The sequence below is a fragment of the Papaver somniferum genome, chromosome 9 (assembly GCF_003573695.1).
Source record: "Papaver somniferum cultivar HN1 chromosome 9, ASM357369v1, whole genome shotgun sequence".
Taxonomy (NCBI): Eukaryota; Viridiplantae; Streptophyta; class Magnoliopsida; order Ranunculales; family Papaveraceae; genus Papaver; species Papaver somniferum.
Genome location: NC_039366.1, coordinates 13,017,796 through 13,035,297, shown reverse-complemented (window position 1 = coordinate 13,035,297; position 17,502 = coordinate 13,017,796). Strand labels below are relative to the sequence as shown.

The 17,502-nt window shown below is 37.6% G+C and overlaps 2 protein-coding genes across 2 annotated transcripts; both read right to left on the bottom strand.

Annotated features, from left to right (window-relative positions):
- Positions 1–372: 372 nt before the first annotated feature.
- On the bottom strand, positions 373–3,076 carry LOC113309260 (protein UPSTREAM OF FLC-like). Its single transcript, XM_026557680.1, has 4 exons — positions 2,771–3,076; positions 2,615–2,684; positions 1,571–2,530; positions 373–1,022 (listed from the first exon to the last, which is right to left on the bottom strand). The coding sequence occupies exons 1-4, from the start codon at positions 3,003–3,005 to the stop codon at positions 770–772; spliced, it is 1,518 nt and encodes a 505-aa protein (XP_026413465.1). The 5' UTR covers positions 3,006–3,076; the 3' UTR covers positions 373–769.
- Positions 3,077–8,116: 5,040 nt separating this feature from the next.
- Positions 8,117–14,528, bottom strand: LOC113308004 (kinesin-like protein KIN-5B). The gene is made up of 23 exons (XM_026556475.1): positions 14,203–14,528; positions 13,751–13,880; positions 13,483–13,638; positions 13,046–13,386; positions 12,833–12,971; positions 12,427–12,524; positions 12,179–12,335; positions 12,022–12,091; positions 11,853–11,929; positions 11,694–11,747; positions 11,529–11,609; positions 11,340–11,451; positions 11,164–11,250; positions 10,867–11,042; positions 10,614–10,775; positions 10,424–10,531; positions 10,144–10,302; positions 9,972–10,055; positions 9,678–9,883; positions 9,464–9,565; positions 9,234–9,343; positions 8,973–9,124; positions 8,117–8,705 (listed from the first exon to the last, which is right to left on the bottom strand). Exons 1-23 carry the CDS (start codon positions 14,379–14,381, stop codon positions 8,475–8,477), a joined length of 3,171 nt encoding a protein of 1,056 aa, XP_026412260.1. The 5' UTR covers positions 14,382–14,528; the 3' UTR covers positions 8,117–8,474.
- Positions 14,529–17,502: the final 2,974 nt, after the last annotated feature.

The following is a 17,502-nucleotide window of genomic DNA, read 5'->3' as shown; positions in this document are numbered from 1 at the left end:
TCCTAAGCCTATTTTTGCCATCTTGTACCCCTAGAAATATTTTGCTTCCTCTTAGTAGAGTTTCTGGCTCCTCCCTGCGGTATAGGCACCATCTGTCAATTAAACATGCAAATGATGGATCATCCGTAACACATATGTATCCATATTAACAAAACGATTGGTGCATTCCAGGACCAACCTCATGCCTCAACGGCCCATGTTCATAAGATGGTTTTTCCACCAACAGTAATTCCAACACTGTTAAGTCCAGTTTTTTCACTTGCTTCGTATTCTAGAAATATCCCATACACATAAGTCAATAATACATACAGATATATAATATTTCATCACAAGAAATCCTACAGAGTAAAGTAAGTTAAAACAACAACACAATTTCAGAGACTGCAGAGAGACAAACATATATAGAAAACACTCTAATATATATATTCTGACCCCGATGTCACACCATTTCCCCAAGAGATCACAGTAAGTAGCTAGGTAACAACCCCAAATATTAAACTAAGCCTTAAAAAACAAAACCACCACCCAGCCTCTGGCTCTGCAACACACACCCATATTACCAACCCTAATTATGTCTGTCTCACACTCCGTGCCGTATATTGCAAGGCAAATGCTTTGACTCAAAACACTAAGCACACCGTGTGCGCACCTTGATTTTGCCAAACTTAGTTGCCTAAGATTAATCTTCTTCTTCTATTTTTGGGTTTAACCAAAAATGGTGGGTTTTTACTTGAGTAGTGTTAGGATTTTTATGTGACCGTGCCATGGATTACTGAACTGATGATGATGAACCGCTACTATGTCTCTTGCTGCTGCTTCCTCCTCCTCCACCGGTTCCCAAATGTAGATCATTGCTGCTGCTACTTGGGGAGATAATGTTGTTGCTGGTGCTGCTTTTCATGCTAATGTTGCTGCTACTACTACTTTGTTTCCTGATGTGCATGGACATTTTTGGTTTCCTTGGGATGCATTTTGCTCTCACTCCATCAATTTCTTTATCTCTTAAAACCAACTTCGCGCTTCTGCAACATTAAAACAGAAATTGTATAAACTAAATTAAAAATTGTGTGTATAATTTAACTAAAAAATGACATTCACGGCAAAAAAAAAAAGTTAATTCCAATTAAAAGATTACCAAAAAATTACTCAAAAATCTAAGATAGTTTCAAGTGAAATCTTAAACATGTCGTTCAGGTAGATAACAATCTTATCATGCTTTTGAGCATAACTTCAAATATGAACCTAAAAGTCAACCAATACCATAAAACCATGAATGTTTGATAACCTTCATTCATGACCATCAGCAACCTATCTATCACCTCAGTGGCATTTTTCGTAAATAACTTCCAAAACATCAACATCTAATCCTGAAATCAATGTAAAAAGTAAAAGCAAAATCTAGCTGGTTGGCCAAAAACATTTGCAGTGATCAGTAAAAAGTATTTGCAGCAATCAGTGATAGTATTTGCAGGCATTCAGTGAAAGTATATGCAGCATCCAGTGATAGTAATTGCAGTAAACAAAAACTAAAGCCAAAATTTGTAGCAGCAGCAGTAGTAGTAGGCCTTACCGATCCGCATTGTAAGAAGAAGATCTTTGAATAACAGAAAATTCTTCCTTCTTATTAGTTTCGATCAAACTCCCACTGAAATACTCTTTATCTTCAAGTGTAATCTTCTCAAAACTAGGATTCTCCATTAAACAATCCACCACATTGGCCGGAGTCGACATCTGACTACCACCGGAACTAGTCCCTCGGGGCAATCTTGATTTGTAATACGATATGAGCGAAAACCCGCCGCCGCCACCACCGTCTTGGTGCGATTTATCGGATGGTGCAATGGTTGATGTGGATGAAGTTGTGCATGATATTGTTCCGCAGGAGATTAGCTGCATTAATACCGCCGACGCTTTGATTCTGCCGCTGTGTTTGTTCTGATCATTGGGTGATGATAGCTGGTCGGGGTTACTACATTGCGATATGCACCGGTGGGATTTGATTAGAGTCTCGAGTGTTTCAGGGCTGGATGATGATGGTGGTGGAGAAATTTCTTCTCTGGTTAATTCAGTTGTTTGATTTTGTTCTTCTTCGTATTCATCTTCTTCGACGATTCGATTAGGACCAATCTTTTTCGGGTTAATGTCATCGAGACTACTAATGCTTCTTCTGATACGCCGTCTTTTATCATCTGTTTGTGTCGAAGCATCGGCACCTTTCCCCGGCGATTGGATGTTTGATTCCGGTTTATAAACTTTGTATTCGTTAAGATCAATTGAACTCCATGACTGGTTTCTTCTTCTAACAATTACCGGAAAATCACATTCTTCTTCTTCCTCTTCTACTTCTACGATACGTTTTTCCATACTGGAAGATGTTGATGAAGATGTTGTAATTGTAGCTGATTCGAAGTTGTTTAATGGCGGAGTATCAAGTAATTCTGATCCTTTTAAAACATATTCTTGGCCGTGTACTGGATATATGAAATCATTTTCTGATAAATCTTGCCATACAAACCCATTCTTATAGCTCCTGGAAATCCAAAAACAAAATCAAAATCTAATTCACACAAATCTTCAAAAAAAAACCAAACAATCAAAATTTAATAAAATTTACCTCTTTGATGACCATGAATACATAGTTGCCATGCCTTTTCCTCTCAACAGATTCAATCTATTGATAACATCTGCAAAAAAAACAGAGTAAGAAAAAAATAACAGAGTCCCTGAAATTTTCCATGAAATGAGAAATGGAGAAAAGGGTTTCCATTACCTCTAAGAAAGAGGCCATCATTAGAAGAAAGAGGAACTTCCATGAAATGAGGATGTTCAAGACTACCACTTCTACAGAGATAATAAACAACAGAAACTTTCCTCTCATAATGTGCTGGTTTAATTTCAGTCCACACTTTTCTTCTTTCAGGACTAGTTGTGTTATCTCTGTGATCTTTCCATTTCTTTGTAGTCATTTGAACTTCTGTTGTTCTTCCTCTTGAAGTTACCGCCATTAATGGAAGAAGAAGTTGATGATGAAAAATGAACAGAGAAGACAGTTTTAGGTGAAGAGGAGGGGAAGAGAGATGGCAATGTGGGATGTTTTATAAGGGGAGACTGATGAGTGAGAATAGAGAGGTGTGGACACGACGAAAGTTTCAAGAAAGGAAGCGGCAGACAACAGCAAGAAAACACAAGTGTAATTTCTGAGACACCATCTCAGAGTCTCTGTACTTCTAGTTTTGTTTATTATGAAAATGAACAAGTTTTTACTGTGAGTCTCTCACTTTCAGTAACTGCTCCGTTATTTTTTATGAAAGTCTTTTTTCAAACCGAGTTTGGTAATAAGGAGCCGGTCAAATTTGGATGAGGGTTTTACTCTGAACGTTTGCATGGTGTGAATCTTGTGTAACTCATCGATATCTGAGTTTGGTAAAAAGGGGCCGGTCAAATTTGGACGAGGGATTTAATGTCAAATTTAGATGAGGTGTGAGGAACGGGTTATCAGCAGATATCATTGCAGTACAATGGTAAAGTTAGCGGATGATGATACCAGTGATAATAAGTGCGAGGTCAAAAACTTTACTAAGCAGAAACATAGCGCAAGATAGCAAAAAAGGGATTGGGAGTCCAAAATCTTTGACACTTTAGCTTAGGCCAGGTTGGTAGTACTGTTGCTAGCTCTGCGTTCCCCTTGAGTGCTAAACTCGTCGGTATCGTATGTCAGCACCATATTATATAACATTAAAAAAATCTCTTTACTCATCAAAAAAATCGAAAAAATTCTTAAATGATCAAAGAAAAGATCGGAATTGGTTGTCTGTTTTAAGAATTTGAGTATGCTGCTGATGGATTTGTCATCATCCACGTCAGTATAGTTGACACTTTATATTATAGGGAGAAAAAATTGGAACGGGTTGTTTATTCTGAAAATTTACGTGTGTTGTTGATCAACTAATGTGTACGTCATCATCCACGTCAATCTAGTAGCTTTTAGTTATCTGACACTTATAATAATGTACATCGACTGGTTGATCGAAGAGTATAGACCGATTTGCAGGTTTTTATATGTTTGCAAACAGTAGTTCTTAACGAACCGTGGAGAAAACCACGAAAAAACCCGCCTCCCAATATTCATGCTCAGACCCGCGTTTTTGGGATTAGCAGGGGCTCATCAATTGAATGAATGTGAGGAGGCGGTTTTTTCGTGGTTTTTTCCACGGTTCATTTAGAATTTTCGGTTTGCAAATTAAAAACGTGGATGTGATTGAATTTGAATCAATAAAAATCGGGAATGTTGGCCGTTTAGACTTTGCAGTTCATTTTTCCTAGTTGGTTTTAACCCGGAAATAATGTGTTGCTAATTACACCTAGAAGTATCTTTCCAAATATATCAAAAGCCATATAATGATGATCTTAGTTAAATTCAATGTCAATTATCTCTTCGTTATTCGATCAAAAAATATCATGATCTTTTTACTAGAAAATTTCCCCAACTGTACCTCCAAAAGGCAAGCAAAAATGAGCAGTTAAATACCCACTCCCCCATATAAGTTTTTGGTCCACAGTGCCATGATTTCCCTCAATGTTACCTTGGTCTAGTTATATTTTTAGAAGAAAAATCCCTCTAATTCTAGGAATAAGCATGTTTGGATCTCAATGAACATCACCACCAAATTCAACTCGATAGATAGTAGTAGTACACAAAATCTCTTGGATTTCAGTGTCTTGAGTTGGACATCTCAAGGTAATTAATATTTTTACTGGTCCATCCTGTTTTGTGACCACAGACACTTTTTCATCTCTTACCCCAAACTTATCTACTTTTGGGAGTCTTTTTTACTCTGGAATGGAGTTATTCTATAAATAATATGGAGTCCAAAATCGGTGGACAAGAAGATCTGGAGCCTAAGGTCCTACCAATTGAATCGTGTTGGATCAAATCAATGGGTTCGTCTGATCATCATCAATGATATTTATAGATGTATGGGTAGTACACAAACAATTTGTATAAGGTATGATCTTTTCTGATAATAATTCATGACCTAGTATAGTATAGGCATTTGATTGTCAATTATTGTTGCGATTGACATGAGTCAATGAGTGTGATCAAATCACACTTTCCATTTCAGAAATAGTGGAAGGCATGTAGTACGATAAAGCAAATAGAACAGATAATCCAGGTTCACGCTGCATTACGCCAAAGACATTACAGTGTGAGCTTGGCGTTGAAGATTTCATCTCATTCTTTCTTTAAGCCAGGTTCATGCATGCATTACCCTGAATTGAATTACCCCAAGGTTTAAGATTTCATCTCATAGTTTTTTATTGAATAATATATAGATATTCTTTAGATCAAGAGTGCGCAGGCACATTAGGGCATTCGGGGAATTGGCCTTAAATTCTAAATACAACTAAAATATCTGTTAACTTTCTATATAATAAGCTGGTTTGGACGTAAATTTGCACACAAACCAGATTATTTTTTAAAAACAGAGGGAGTAAAAATTTAAGCATTATGTTATGTTAGTGGGATAGTAAAAAACCATTTACCAGCCAAATGAACGGTTATATTGGTAAGAAATATATGCATGGCGTAAGCAATATCCATTTATAAGTAGATAGATGAAGAGAAGATCCCATCCATCTCTTTTTTTATAAAGAGGTAAAGTTTGTCATTTTATCATCGTCTTTTACTTTGATTCCCCTTACTCCATGGATCTTACACAAAAATATAGTAAAATTAAGATATACAGTACAAGAAAAACACCCCACACTCTGACTCTCGTCGCTTTCTCATCGGGAGTTTTGATAACGAAACAAAAAGGGTTCGGAAAGTCAGCCATTATCGCGCTAAATGTGATAATAAAACTAATTAACCAGACAGTGACTAAAGTCACACTTACACTCAACTCCCCTCCCTGTATTAAAATTTTCAACTCCCTGCGATTTCCAACCAACGGATATTAAATTACTTTCATCCGTGGACATTGAGGCAAAACATTGATACCAAAGCATTTGATTGTAATATTTATGTTACTACTGTGTATATGGATAAATTATCTATTGTCGATCGAATTTCCAAGTTGTTTCATATTGAAAACTTTCCCTGAGTAATTCAGAAAACTGCACCCAAGAGCAAGCAGCCAAGCACTATAACAAACTGTTGTTCCACGTTTAGCCAGGAGCTATGAAACCAAGTTGACATTTATGCTGCCTGGTTACCATGAAAAGTGATGGTACCTCTTTTACATGGAGTAACAGAAAAAGTATAATTTTCAGTGATTTAGGTATGTCCTAATGTTTGGGCTAAGCGTTTTGTAAAACTTACTATCCAAATACCAAAGTTTTCACTATTTCAATGTTGCTCTTTTTCTTTTTGCAACCACCACATTAAGACATGGTGTGTTTGCTTCACGAATCTCTGAACACATGCCGTAAAACAAACAGTAAAATTGTTGAGTGTTAATGTTGAAAACTGATACTCTGCGCTGTAATATCCTTCTCGGTTCTGATCGATTATAAAAGAATTCAAGTCTTTCCCACCCACCCGCATTTTCATAGGAATTTATACAATTCCAAAATACACACAAATATTCAACTCGTTTTCTTTGGTATTTAATTGGAGGACAATGGTCGGTAGTCAAGGATGTAGTCCAATTTCAGTACAGTATAGTCTTGTTGATGCAACCATGACTTTTTGGCTTTCATATCATCTGTGCAAAGAGACACACTAGCTAAGAGGAAATTGAGCATTTCCCTAACAACTACTACTAACGTAAATCCAAATATTTGCTTAAAGTCATCCTTGTTTTAAGAGAAGAGTTTTACTTAATTCTACTTTGAACTTTCAAATAAAGTGGTTGCACATTTCAAAACCTAGTACTACCACTATACGAGCGTCTGTAAAGTGTAATATTTAACAGCAAAACAAACCACCAAAAAAATAAAATAAAATGGGTAAATGGTAAGTAAACTGGCGAGGGTTATATCTTATATTAACTTGTCGGTATAGATTTCATGTGGAAATGAGTCAAATCATTGACACTGCAGAATAAATCTTGAGGTTCGTGGTTGTGAAAACTGAGTCATGAATCCCATTGATCTATGACTTTTATAGAATCACAACTAGCTTAAACCCAAGTGTCCAGAAACGTTCTACGTAAAAGAAGAAACATTCTGCGTAAATGTAGTTTTTTAAGTGGAAGTTACTAGACTTACTGCAAGAAAATTCTGAGTGGAGGTCTAGTGGCAGGTATGCAGCTTATTATCATTAGGATTTGTGCTGGGTAAAGTGGTATTTGTTTCTCTCGCTCGGTTTTGGCAGCATTTTTGGTTTTTCTAATAAGTCTAGAGGGATTTGATTTTGTGCGTGAATGATCACACAATATGTCTTTCAATCATCTGCCGACGACTTTCATAAGGCTATGTTCATTTCTCTCCTTTCATTCGAGTCCTCGACCTTCAATTATTACCCTATGGCTCTATGAAGGCCTATGCTAATAGAGGAAAAGTTGTGCATGAATCACACTGTGCACGAATGCTAGTGACTTTAAGGTACCAATAATTGTCTCCTATTGATCAACATTCAAAAACCTATCCATAACGTAAATCACCCAACTTGCTTGTTGAAGTATGTATGAATGTTTGTCATTTAGGTTTCGTCTCTACTTGTGATTCACCTTTACACCTGTAGAATCAATCTTCTTAATACAGAAAAAAGTCCATAATGAAAATATATCTTGTCGTCGTTTCCTCACCGTGATTTCTGAAACATCACCTAAGATAACATATATTAATGGAAGAAACCCAAAGTGAGTCCAAAAGTTTCCCAAATTCAGGCAAGCAAATTTTCAAATGTAGGATGATTATGATTTTCTGGATGATCCTTGTGATCATTTTGAGAGTAGGGAGGTGTACAGAGGGGAATAGCACATACACAATTCTTTGTTTATTGTCCTCCAAATTGATGGAACCCATTTACCTTCTTAATTTCAGCCGTTGAGGAGCCATCACGTTGCTCACCCTTTTTAATGCTACAAGGCAGTGGACCTAGTGGTCGGTAGTCAAAGTTAAGTAGGAACAAGAATATCAAAATCAATTTGAATTCTAAACAAATCGGTGTGGTGGGTTCAATAATGGCCTTTTTGGGTTCACATCATACATGTTTATACAGACAAACATAGAAAATGGACTTTGCAACCACCAACTTAAATTCTCAAAGTTTGACCAAGGTCAACCTTTGACTATTCCTCCTCCTATGGGTTGCACTTGAATATAAAAAAAGGATGTCAAATTACAATCTAATCAACAGAAACTGATACTACTTGGGTTCTTACGATGCTGATCCTACTAGTGGTAAATTACATTAGAATAAGTCATTTAACAGACTTGTTACTACAATTCAGAATTCTCATAAGTGTATGAGCAGTTGGACTGGAAAACTCATTTTCCTTGCCAACAAGACATACCAGGAATTCAGACTAATTTACAGCTGCAAATGGAGTTCTATTAGGTGATAACTGAAACTGTTGCTGCAGGGCTGCGGTTTTTGCTTCGGATTTCGCAGTAGTTCCTTTTGATGATATGTTCAACGATCTGCATTTCTCCACTAAATTTCCCAGTGATGATGTTCTTAACTCTTCAATGGAATCTAAGGTTGGAACTATTAATGTTCGCTTCTTAGGTGTTTCTTCACATGTACTGCTGTCGACCTGGTTCAGAAAGAAACAAAGCTGAGGTTAGGAAATAATTGTGATATATGGGTTGATGTTTGCTTGGACAAGGAAACACTCTCTCATCAGCTACAGCATGTCGTGTGGTATGTTATTCTCCCCACTTGAACAACAAGTGGATAAAACTACAGGTGCTGTATTGTTTATTGAGCACCCATTTTGTATGTGACAAAATAAAATCACAGATGATAACCTCGTGCGGAAAGAAGCTCAAGAAAAGAAGAGATAGGGAGAGATTCAAGTTACCAGGTAGTCTTTTGTGAGACATTGATCTGCCTTGTTCCTGATGCTGGATACATTTTCTCCATGGTAATCCTTCATTGAGGCAAGCTGATCCTTGGACAATTTGACCACGGAATCAATCTCCTTCTTTACTTCATGGTCCATTAAGAGAGAATCTGCATGCACAAATGTGATACCCAATTGTTAGGACTACCCCAGGTTACTTAGAAATACATACCACCTTGGAGATTGAAGCAAAATAATTTCAATTTGAAAAATACGCACTTTTAACAGCTACAGCCACATCCGTTGCTGCGGCAATAAACTCCGCACTCATGGTTGAGGACAAGGAATCAAATTCTCCAAAAGCAGTCTGATTTGAGTTTATCTTTTCCCTGTTATAATAAGCATATTCAGCCGAAATGAGATTTTTTAAACTAGAATACACTGAAGTTATATAAAACAATTGAAGTTCAGGGAGAATGTTTTCTAACTTAGAGAATTGAAGGACTTACTCTACAGTCGATTCAATATCAGTGAGGCTATCCTTATTGAGACTTGTTATGCAAAGTTGAGCATTATTCCATTGCTGCTCAGAGTAACCTACTCTCTTTGAGCTGCATATTAAGAACAAAAAGCCTTTATCTGACAGCTGCACAGAAGTTTTACACACAACTTCTCTGACCTGATAGAATGATGTGTGAAGGTTCAAAGCATAATGGAACTTACCATTCTTCAAGAATATTTTCCACGGTAGCGTTGCTCTCAGCAGCTGCAAATGTATCTTCTGTAAAATTCTTTCTTAATGTTTCACTATATTCGTTCCAGTTGTTTTTTGCATTTCTGGAAACATCCTGAACTTCAAACATCTCATTTTGCAACCTCTTGCTCACTCCAATACTTTCTTCATCAAAGTTCTTGAGGGCCAAAGAGACCTACCATTATACAGATGGTAAAGATAAGCATCACTAGTTATCGACATCATATATAAGAAATTTAGCGTATTAGCTGAAGCAAACTTACGATAGCTGTTTTTTTAGACGTCAAAGTCCCAATTATTCCAGCAATCTTCTCAAGAGCAAGTTTCTCCTCTTTGGCAGAATCTTCCTGCATAAGAAAAACAAATGAATTGTTAGCCTTTTAGGTCTTCTTGGCAAAGACCAAACACATCGGTGTCCAGGAGAACAAATTTAACCTGGAATGCCTTCTCAAAAGCTGTCAATTGGTGTGATTTTTCTGCTTGAGTTTCATCAAGAATTGTCACAAGCTTAGAAGTACGCTGATTAAGGTCATCAAAGAAATCAATTGTTGCCCTAGAAATCACTTGCGCTGATACCAGACTCCTTCGCAGCCCCTATAGTTTCACACAAACTTGTCAGTTCTGTTAAACCATCCATATCATAATCATACAGAGTTTCCAACAAATCAATAGAAAGTCGCCTGAGCGAACACAAAGATATCTTCAAGCAAGTTACCTCCTCATGTTGCCGAGCAGAGAGAGCCAAGTGTTGTTTTTGTTCATCAAGACAGTTACGGATATCATGAATAACCTCCTCAGACTCCGAAACAGCAGTGGTGAGAAACTGCAAATTCGAACAAGAAACTTATAAGCCATAAAGAATTTTCAAGCTGCGTAAACCATATAACACTATTCAGATTTCATACATTTTCTACAGCCATTGTTTGGTCTGAAACTTTGGACTCAATCTGCTTCAACTCCGATGAAGCTTTCTTTTGTAGTGTTTGAGTGAGCTCCTTCATGGCTAGGATTCCTGAAGAGTAAGAGTCCCTTATTTTCTCGATTCTTGATTCCAACACATTGCTAGCCTGAAATTTATATGAAATAAAGTAAAATCTTTTGTATATGTAACGGAGTTACAGAACTGATTGTATTAAAGATTACAGTCTAGTCTCTTACATCACATTTACTTGCAAGGAAAGAACACATATGATCTTCCATACTGCTTAACTGTTGATGCTGTTGTGAAACAGATGCCAAGATTGTCTTGTGTAAACTTTTCAAGCTGCGGTCAAGCTGTGAGCCAAAACTCTGAACTAATCCATGATTTTTACTTTCCATATGGTTTTTCCGATCTGTAAAACAAAAATATTGTAAAGTTTAACCAGTGACTGAAGTCATGAAATGTAACTCCTAAAGAAATATGAATGCCATTTGATACAAATATTTTAAGGTCAGATGAAGAGTTCCGCCTACCTATTTCAGCAAAGAGATCGGTTATGTCTTCTGATGCATTTTGTAAGTTGGCTTGCAACTCCTTTGCCCGCTCTATTATTGAGTTTTCTGTTTTATCCATAAAAAAAGGTTGTAGTGTTTAGACAAAGCATACAAATTGTTAAGCAAATAACTCATTCTTACTTAGCTCTACTTACCAGAGAGGAGAAGATTTGAGATGATGAACTCTTTCTCCTTCAATGTTGAGACAACCATCTTATGGTTCACTTGAAGTTCTTGAAAGGCTTTATTAGTATTTTCGAGATTTATCTGAAAATACGAAAGTGTCAGGGCTGATATAAAATTCATTCAAGGTGGAAAATTTCATCTGCAAGTCACTCACTAACCCTGCATTGCTTGAGTTCACTTTCCACATCTAGCTTCTCTTCTTGCTCAGTAGTGTAGAGCTCTAGAAATTTGTCAGCTTGCTGTTATAGAAAAGAAATTAAGTGCCAGTGCATATTTATATCAAATATTTATGAAAAGTGAATACAAAAGCAAACAAGTCATACTTTTCCCTTGAGGTCCAGATCAACCTCCAATTGTTCCATCTTCTCGATCATGGCCTGATTCATAGATCACATTGTATTAGTTAAGATATCATCTATGTATTTAAGAAACCTGTAGTTATAAACTGGAACTAGAAAAACAGAAGTCTGTCAAGAATGGACCTTTTTCTCAGCCTCTTCCTGGATAAATCTTTCATGTGGAACATAAACACCATTCTTTTCCCTTGCCGCTTTCACATCTGTTACAAATTTGTTGTGTAAGCAAGTAATAATTGTATAAAGCTTTTTAACCAGAACCGTAGGACTTCAAGTTGCAATAATTCAATCCAACCTTGTTTTATTTTTTCGATCTCCAAGTACAAGTCCTTGAGAAGTACAGCTTTTGAAACTTTTTGGTTCACCTGCAATAATAAAATTGAATACTGTCAGACAAAAAAGAGAGTATGTGGTCCTAGGTCAAAAGAGGGGAAATGAGTATTCATGCACACCTCTGGTTTGTTTTTTATGTTTTTCGCTCGATATGCATAATCGAGTGTGCTCAAAGTTTCATCCAAGCACTGGACAGTTGGAGAAATTGTTGCAATGATGCATGTTTTGGTTTTTCCACCCAATGAGTCTCTTAACAATCTGGTCAGCTTACTATCCCTGATTGATTTGTGCAGGTGAAAGAACAATCAGGCAACAAAAAGACCTGGATAGTTGATATGGCTTAGAGACAGAAGAAAATGAAGCAAACCTGTAAGGTATATGTCCAGAATGTTCAACAAGTGCGTTTATGCAACGCCCGAGAGTGAGTAAACTCTTGTTTATCTCCCCTGCTTCCCTTGCTCGAGCCTACAAATGCATATAGAAAAAACCAATGAGGGAATGGTTTCCACGCAAAAACATTGATTTTTAAAGACAAATTACATCATCTATCGCCCATCTAATACATAACTAGAAAGCGGCCAAGCCTAATCTTGGTGAATATCTAACAGCAGACTAACTTAATACATGATTTATCACAAAGTTCAGTGATGTTATATGACAAAGCAGATATTTTCATGCCAAGTATCAATTTTAGTCTTTAACATCACAATTTCACATACAACAAAATATGTTTTTAAGGTTATATCAATATTAATTCTACAGAAGTTACATACCTCTCTTGCACCTGACCGGCTTATATTTTCTGATCCTGCCAAGTCGACAAGGTTTAGTTTTCCACACTTTATAAGCTCCTCTTCTTCCATAGTCGATTCTTTAACATGGATAGTAATAGAAAAGATAGAATGGGAACGACTGCAACAAATAAAAACTTCATTAATAAACGTTCCCTCAGGATTGTCCTTCACTAAACAAGTTGGAAATATTACCTGCTGTGTTTGTTTAACAAGGTATCTACTGTACGTCGTTTGGCTGACCCACGTTCCAAGAGGCTATAGATTTCATTTGCACTATATACAACCTCTTCTTCAAGACCTCTTACAATCACACCACCTTTGCCATCTTCCATCAATGAAATTGGTTTCTTCTGTCTATCATCTGAAGATCTAGGGGAAGTGTCTTCAGGAGCTAGCAGATCAGTTATTTCTTCATTATACAGCTCCAAAAATGTAACTTTCATACTATAATCAGCTTTTTGCGCTTCTAATGTATCAAATATTTGCTTCACAGCTCTCGGAATAACACCAGCTTCAGCAGAAAGCTCTCCTCCCTGTAATCTCAAACAAAGGAAGTATTACACAAACAAATTGGTAGATATCATTTTTGACTTATAACGAAAAACCCAAATTATAAAATGAAATTATACCTTCGTTTTAATACCTCCTACCATTGTATAAGTTTTACCAGTACCTGTTTGCCCATAAGCAAACACTGTGCAATTAAACCCTTCAAGAACTTCATTCACAATTGGGGATATAGCATGATCATAAATCGACCTTTGTTGTGCTTTAGGTCCAAATACCTTTCAAAATTCAATAAAAACCGGACATATAAACATACAAATCATTCTCAATTTCGTGGTCCAAACACACAAACAAGTAACCATTCTAATGAACTCATTCATTAAACTATACCTTATCAAAGGCGAAAGATCTGTCTACTTGCTTATTAGCTATACTTTGCAAAATATTAACTTCTCTCTTCTGTTCATTACAGGATATCACCTTTGGAATGTTCAGTCTTTGTTCCTCATCGCTCAATGGCCTGCACAATAATCAGAAACACAATTTTTAAGTCCTGTACCTAGTTTACGCAACCATCGATTCAAACTACACACAAAATTAGCTAATCACATCAATCTAGTACTGGATTTCATCAAAATGTAAAGAATAACTAGAATTACGAACCCTAAATATCTAAAATGACCCAAATTAGAAAAAGAAACGATCGTGCAAAATGTGCACAAATTTAGCTAATCACATCAATCTAATACTGAATTTCATCAAAAATTACAAAAATTAACTAGAATTAATGAACCCTAAAGAACTGAAAAATTCCAGATTTGAAAAAGAAACAAAAATTTCACCTGCAACGGACAAGAACTTGTACATTAACTTCCCGATCTTGCCGATCTTGTCGATTTATGTTTGGATCCTGAACTCTACTATCTCTTCTTCGTCTTTCTGGGCGAGGTGTGAAAAACGGAGAAGGAGATGGTGTTACTCCAACTCCTACTTTCTTAGTAACATCTGGAGTAAATTGCATCGTTGCAACAGCTTGATTGAGAAGAGGAGATGCTGATTCTGAAGAATATTTGACGAATTTTGCTTTAATTTTTTCGAATTTTGATTTTCTTTTTTCTAGGGTTTTTAAGTTTTTTTGAAAGCTCCGATTTTGACTGAATTAATTTCAAGAAACTGGAAAAATAGTGTTGGGATACTAGTAACGGCTATTTGAGATTTGAGGGGAGATTTTCAAAAAGAGGGTGTGGGTCCCATATGTAAATTCAAAAATAAAAAGAGCGCTTTGGAACAACGCACGTGTCAAAATCTGCAGCGGATGATCTACCTAAATGGAAAAATGTCTTGCTAAAGTGTGCCGCAAGCGCGCGTCAAGGTGGGGCATCTGACAATTGGTTGGGCGCTTTTCAACCCGTCTGGCTCCAACTGAATCGAGCATCAGCTCCAATTGGCTTGGCAACAGTAACATTCCAAAAGCAAAAAAACGGCCACATTTCTCCACCCCTATAAGTTCAAGTCAACTTCACTCTTTTCTGCCCAGAACAACTACATTCTTCTCTGCATATGTTTAAACAAAATTCTTTCTTTGACATATTTCCAACACAAATCAATCTTCTCCACATCTTTTTTCAACACAAATTTCAACACCCAATTAATTATCATGTCTCAGTCTCAACATATTACTGAGAAAAGAAAATCCGGAGAAAGATACGGCTACCGTCATGTTCAAAATTAGCAGCTAGTGAAGGTTATCTTTCCACAAAAACAAAGCGGGATGGTACTCTACAAAAATCAAGAGGTGGTTGATACGAAATTCATAAAACTATTGTGGATCAAATTACTTGGATTATTTTATAACATGTATAAGCGCATAAAAATTTGCCCAAACTGTTCGGTGTATTGATGAAGCATTGGAGGTATACTACACACGTTTCTTTTTCATGACTTTGAAATAGGTATATCATATTTCGATTTATATTTTCTATGCAATCTTAAGCGGCTGGTATGTTTATCCAAGAAAAGATAGTATGAAGATAGCTAATCTTTGAATTTCAGTCTTTTTCCTTTTCAGAAGTGTAGTTTTTGTTTACTTTTAGTGATTTGGGATCTTATAGGAGTGGGTGGAGGTGGTGGATCTATTGTCAGAAGGGAAGTACAGACCTGCAGATACCTGAAAAATACCAAGAAGGAAGCGCGGCCTCCCCATATTCAAAAGGGAGCATGAAACAGTGTCTCATGCCACAGAAGACACCAGATTCTCCCCGTATCCTAAAAGGGGGTGTTATCAAGCAGGCTAACCCCTCCCCTTTCAGCATTCAAGTGCACGTGCAGAAGTCATGAGGGAAAAATCTTCTAGAAGAACAAGTGCAGTTGTTCGGTCAGGAGAGGCAGTAGCAAGATAAGACAAGGTAGGAAAGGACACATTCCTGACATCCTCATTTAAGGAAATAACTATAAATAGGGGTCCTTTCCCAATGAGAAAACTTAGTGATATCATTATGGGAAATCGTGTTCTACTTCCGGGAACTAGTCTCTACATCCTACTTCTATATGTACCCTGTATATTCTCTACTGTGTACATTTTAGCGACCACAGTGGAAGAATATGTCACTGGATTAGCACACGATCCATCGCATGGACACCGACAGATTCGCGCGCCAGACTCAGCCGCGCGTATATGGACCACTTACTGAAATAGAACAAATGTTGTTCGATATAGAGGAGAATGATCGACAAAGGCAAGCGCTATTGGCGAGACTAGCAACTGTTGACCCGCCGCCAGAATAGAATCACGGAGATGGCTCTGACTCACCTCGGTTGAACCACAGAGGCGATTTTGATCAAGATCAGAGGTTCTGAACCCCTCAAGGGCCATCACAAGCCAACTAATCCGCTAGGCAGACTATGACTGACGAGCAAGCCTTGACAGATGGGAAGTTCACTAAACTATTTGAAGAAAAGTATGGTCTTGAGACCCAAGCCAGTGCCTACACCATAACATCGCTTATCCCACCTGAGATCCTGGTCAGACCAATGCCTGTCAAGTATAAGACGCCGAAGTTTAAACTGTTTGAAGGAAGCGATAATGCGACAGAACACATGCACCGTTTTACCATGTCGCTTAATGAATATGCCCAAGACGAGATTGTGTGCATGAGAGAGTTTTGGAAGACCCCAACATGAGATGCCTTCACTTGGTACGTTTCTCTGAAACCCAATAGCATACGTTCATGGGATGAGATGCGATAGGGCGTTTATGCAAAAGTTTTACTCAAAACCTGTGAAGATTTATATTTCCGACTTGGGGAACATCAGGCCACGAAGAGGAGAGCAACTTAAACCCTTTGCAATACACTTTAGGAGCGAGTCTCTCAAGTGCCGAACGGAGGTATCCGAAGAAGAGTTGGTAGGCATCTGCATATCCGTGTTGGATCCAAAGACGCATCGATTGTTTGAGAATGCCCAGATAACAATGTTCGCCGATCTCGAAGAAGCGTTTGCTAGGACTGATGCGACTAACGAAGAAATCAAAGCGTCTAAGAAATACTGGTCTCATTCGATTGCATATGCTAAAGAAGATAGCTCGGGGGCACCTAAGAGACGTGGGACACCGGGGAATGATAATAGACGGGGCAAGAAGAGAGCAGAGCAAGAAGCGCCTGATTTCCCATGCTCCTATGAACAGGCGGTTGGACTGTTAAAAGAATGGATCACAAATGGCGACATCACTCTCCCGGAACCTAGAAAGGACCCTACTGAAGTAGATAAGCGCAATCCACGCTACTGCCTATTTCACAAAAGGGTAGATCATCCCACTAGGGAGTGTCGAACCTTCAAGTGGGCGATTTACAACAAACAACAGAATGGTGAGGTAGATGTCGGGGATGATAATGATATACAAGACAACCCGCTACCTGATCACGGAGTAGCAGCTTTAACTCATGATCCCAGAGAAGGGGCGTGCTCGATGGATGTGGTCGAAGATGATGAAATATACGCAGTATCCTCGGGCGGTACGACAGAATAAATAGCTGAGACAGTACCGAAAAAGCCGCTATTTGCAAATTTCTTCAATGCTCTAGGCTTTGACGCAACTCAAAGGCACTTGGCCTCGATATTCTTGACTAGGATCGCAGCCAGGAAGA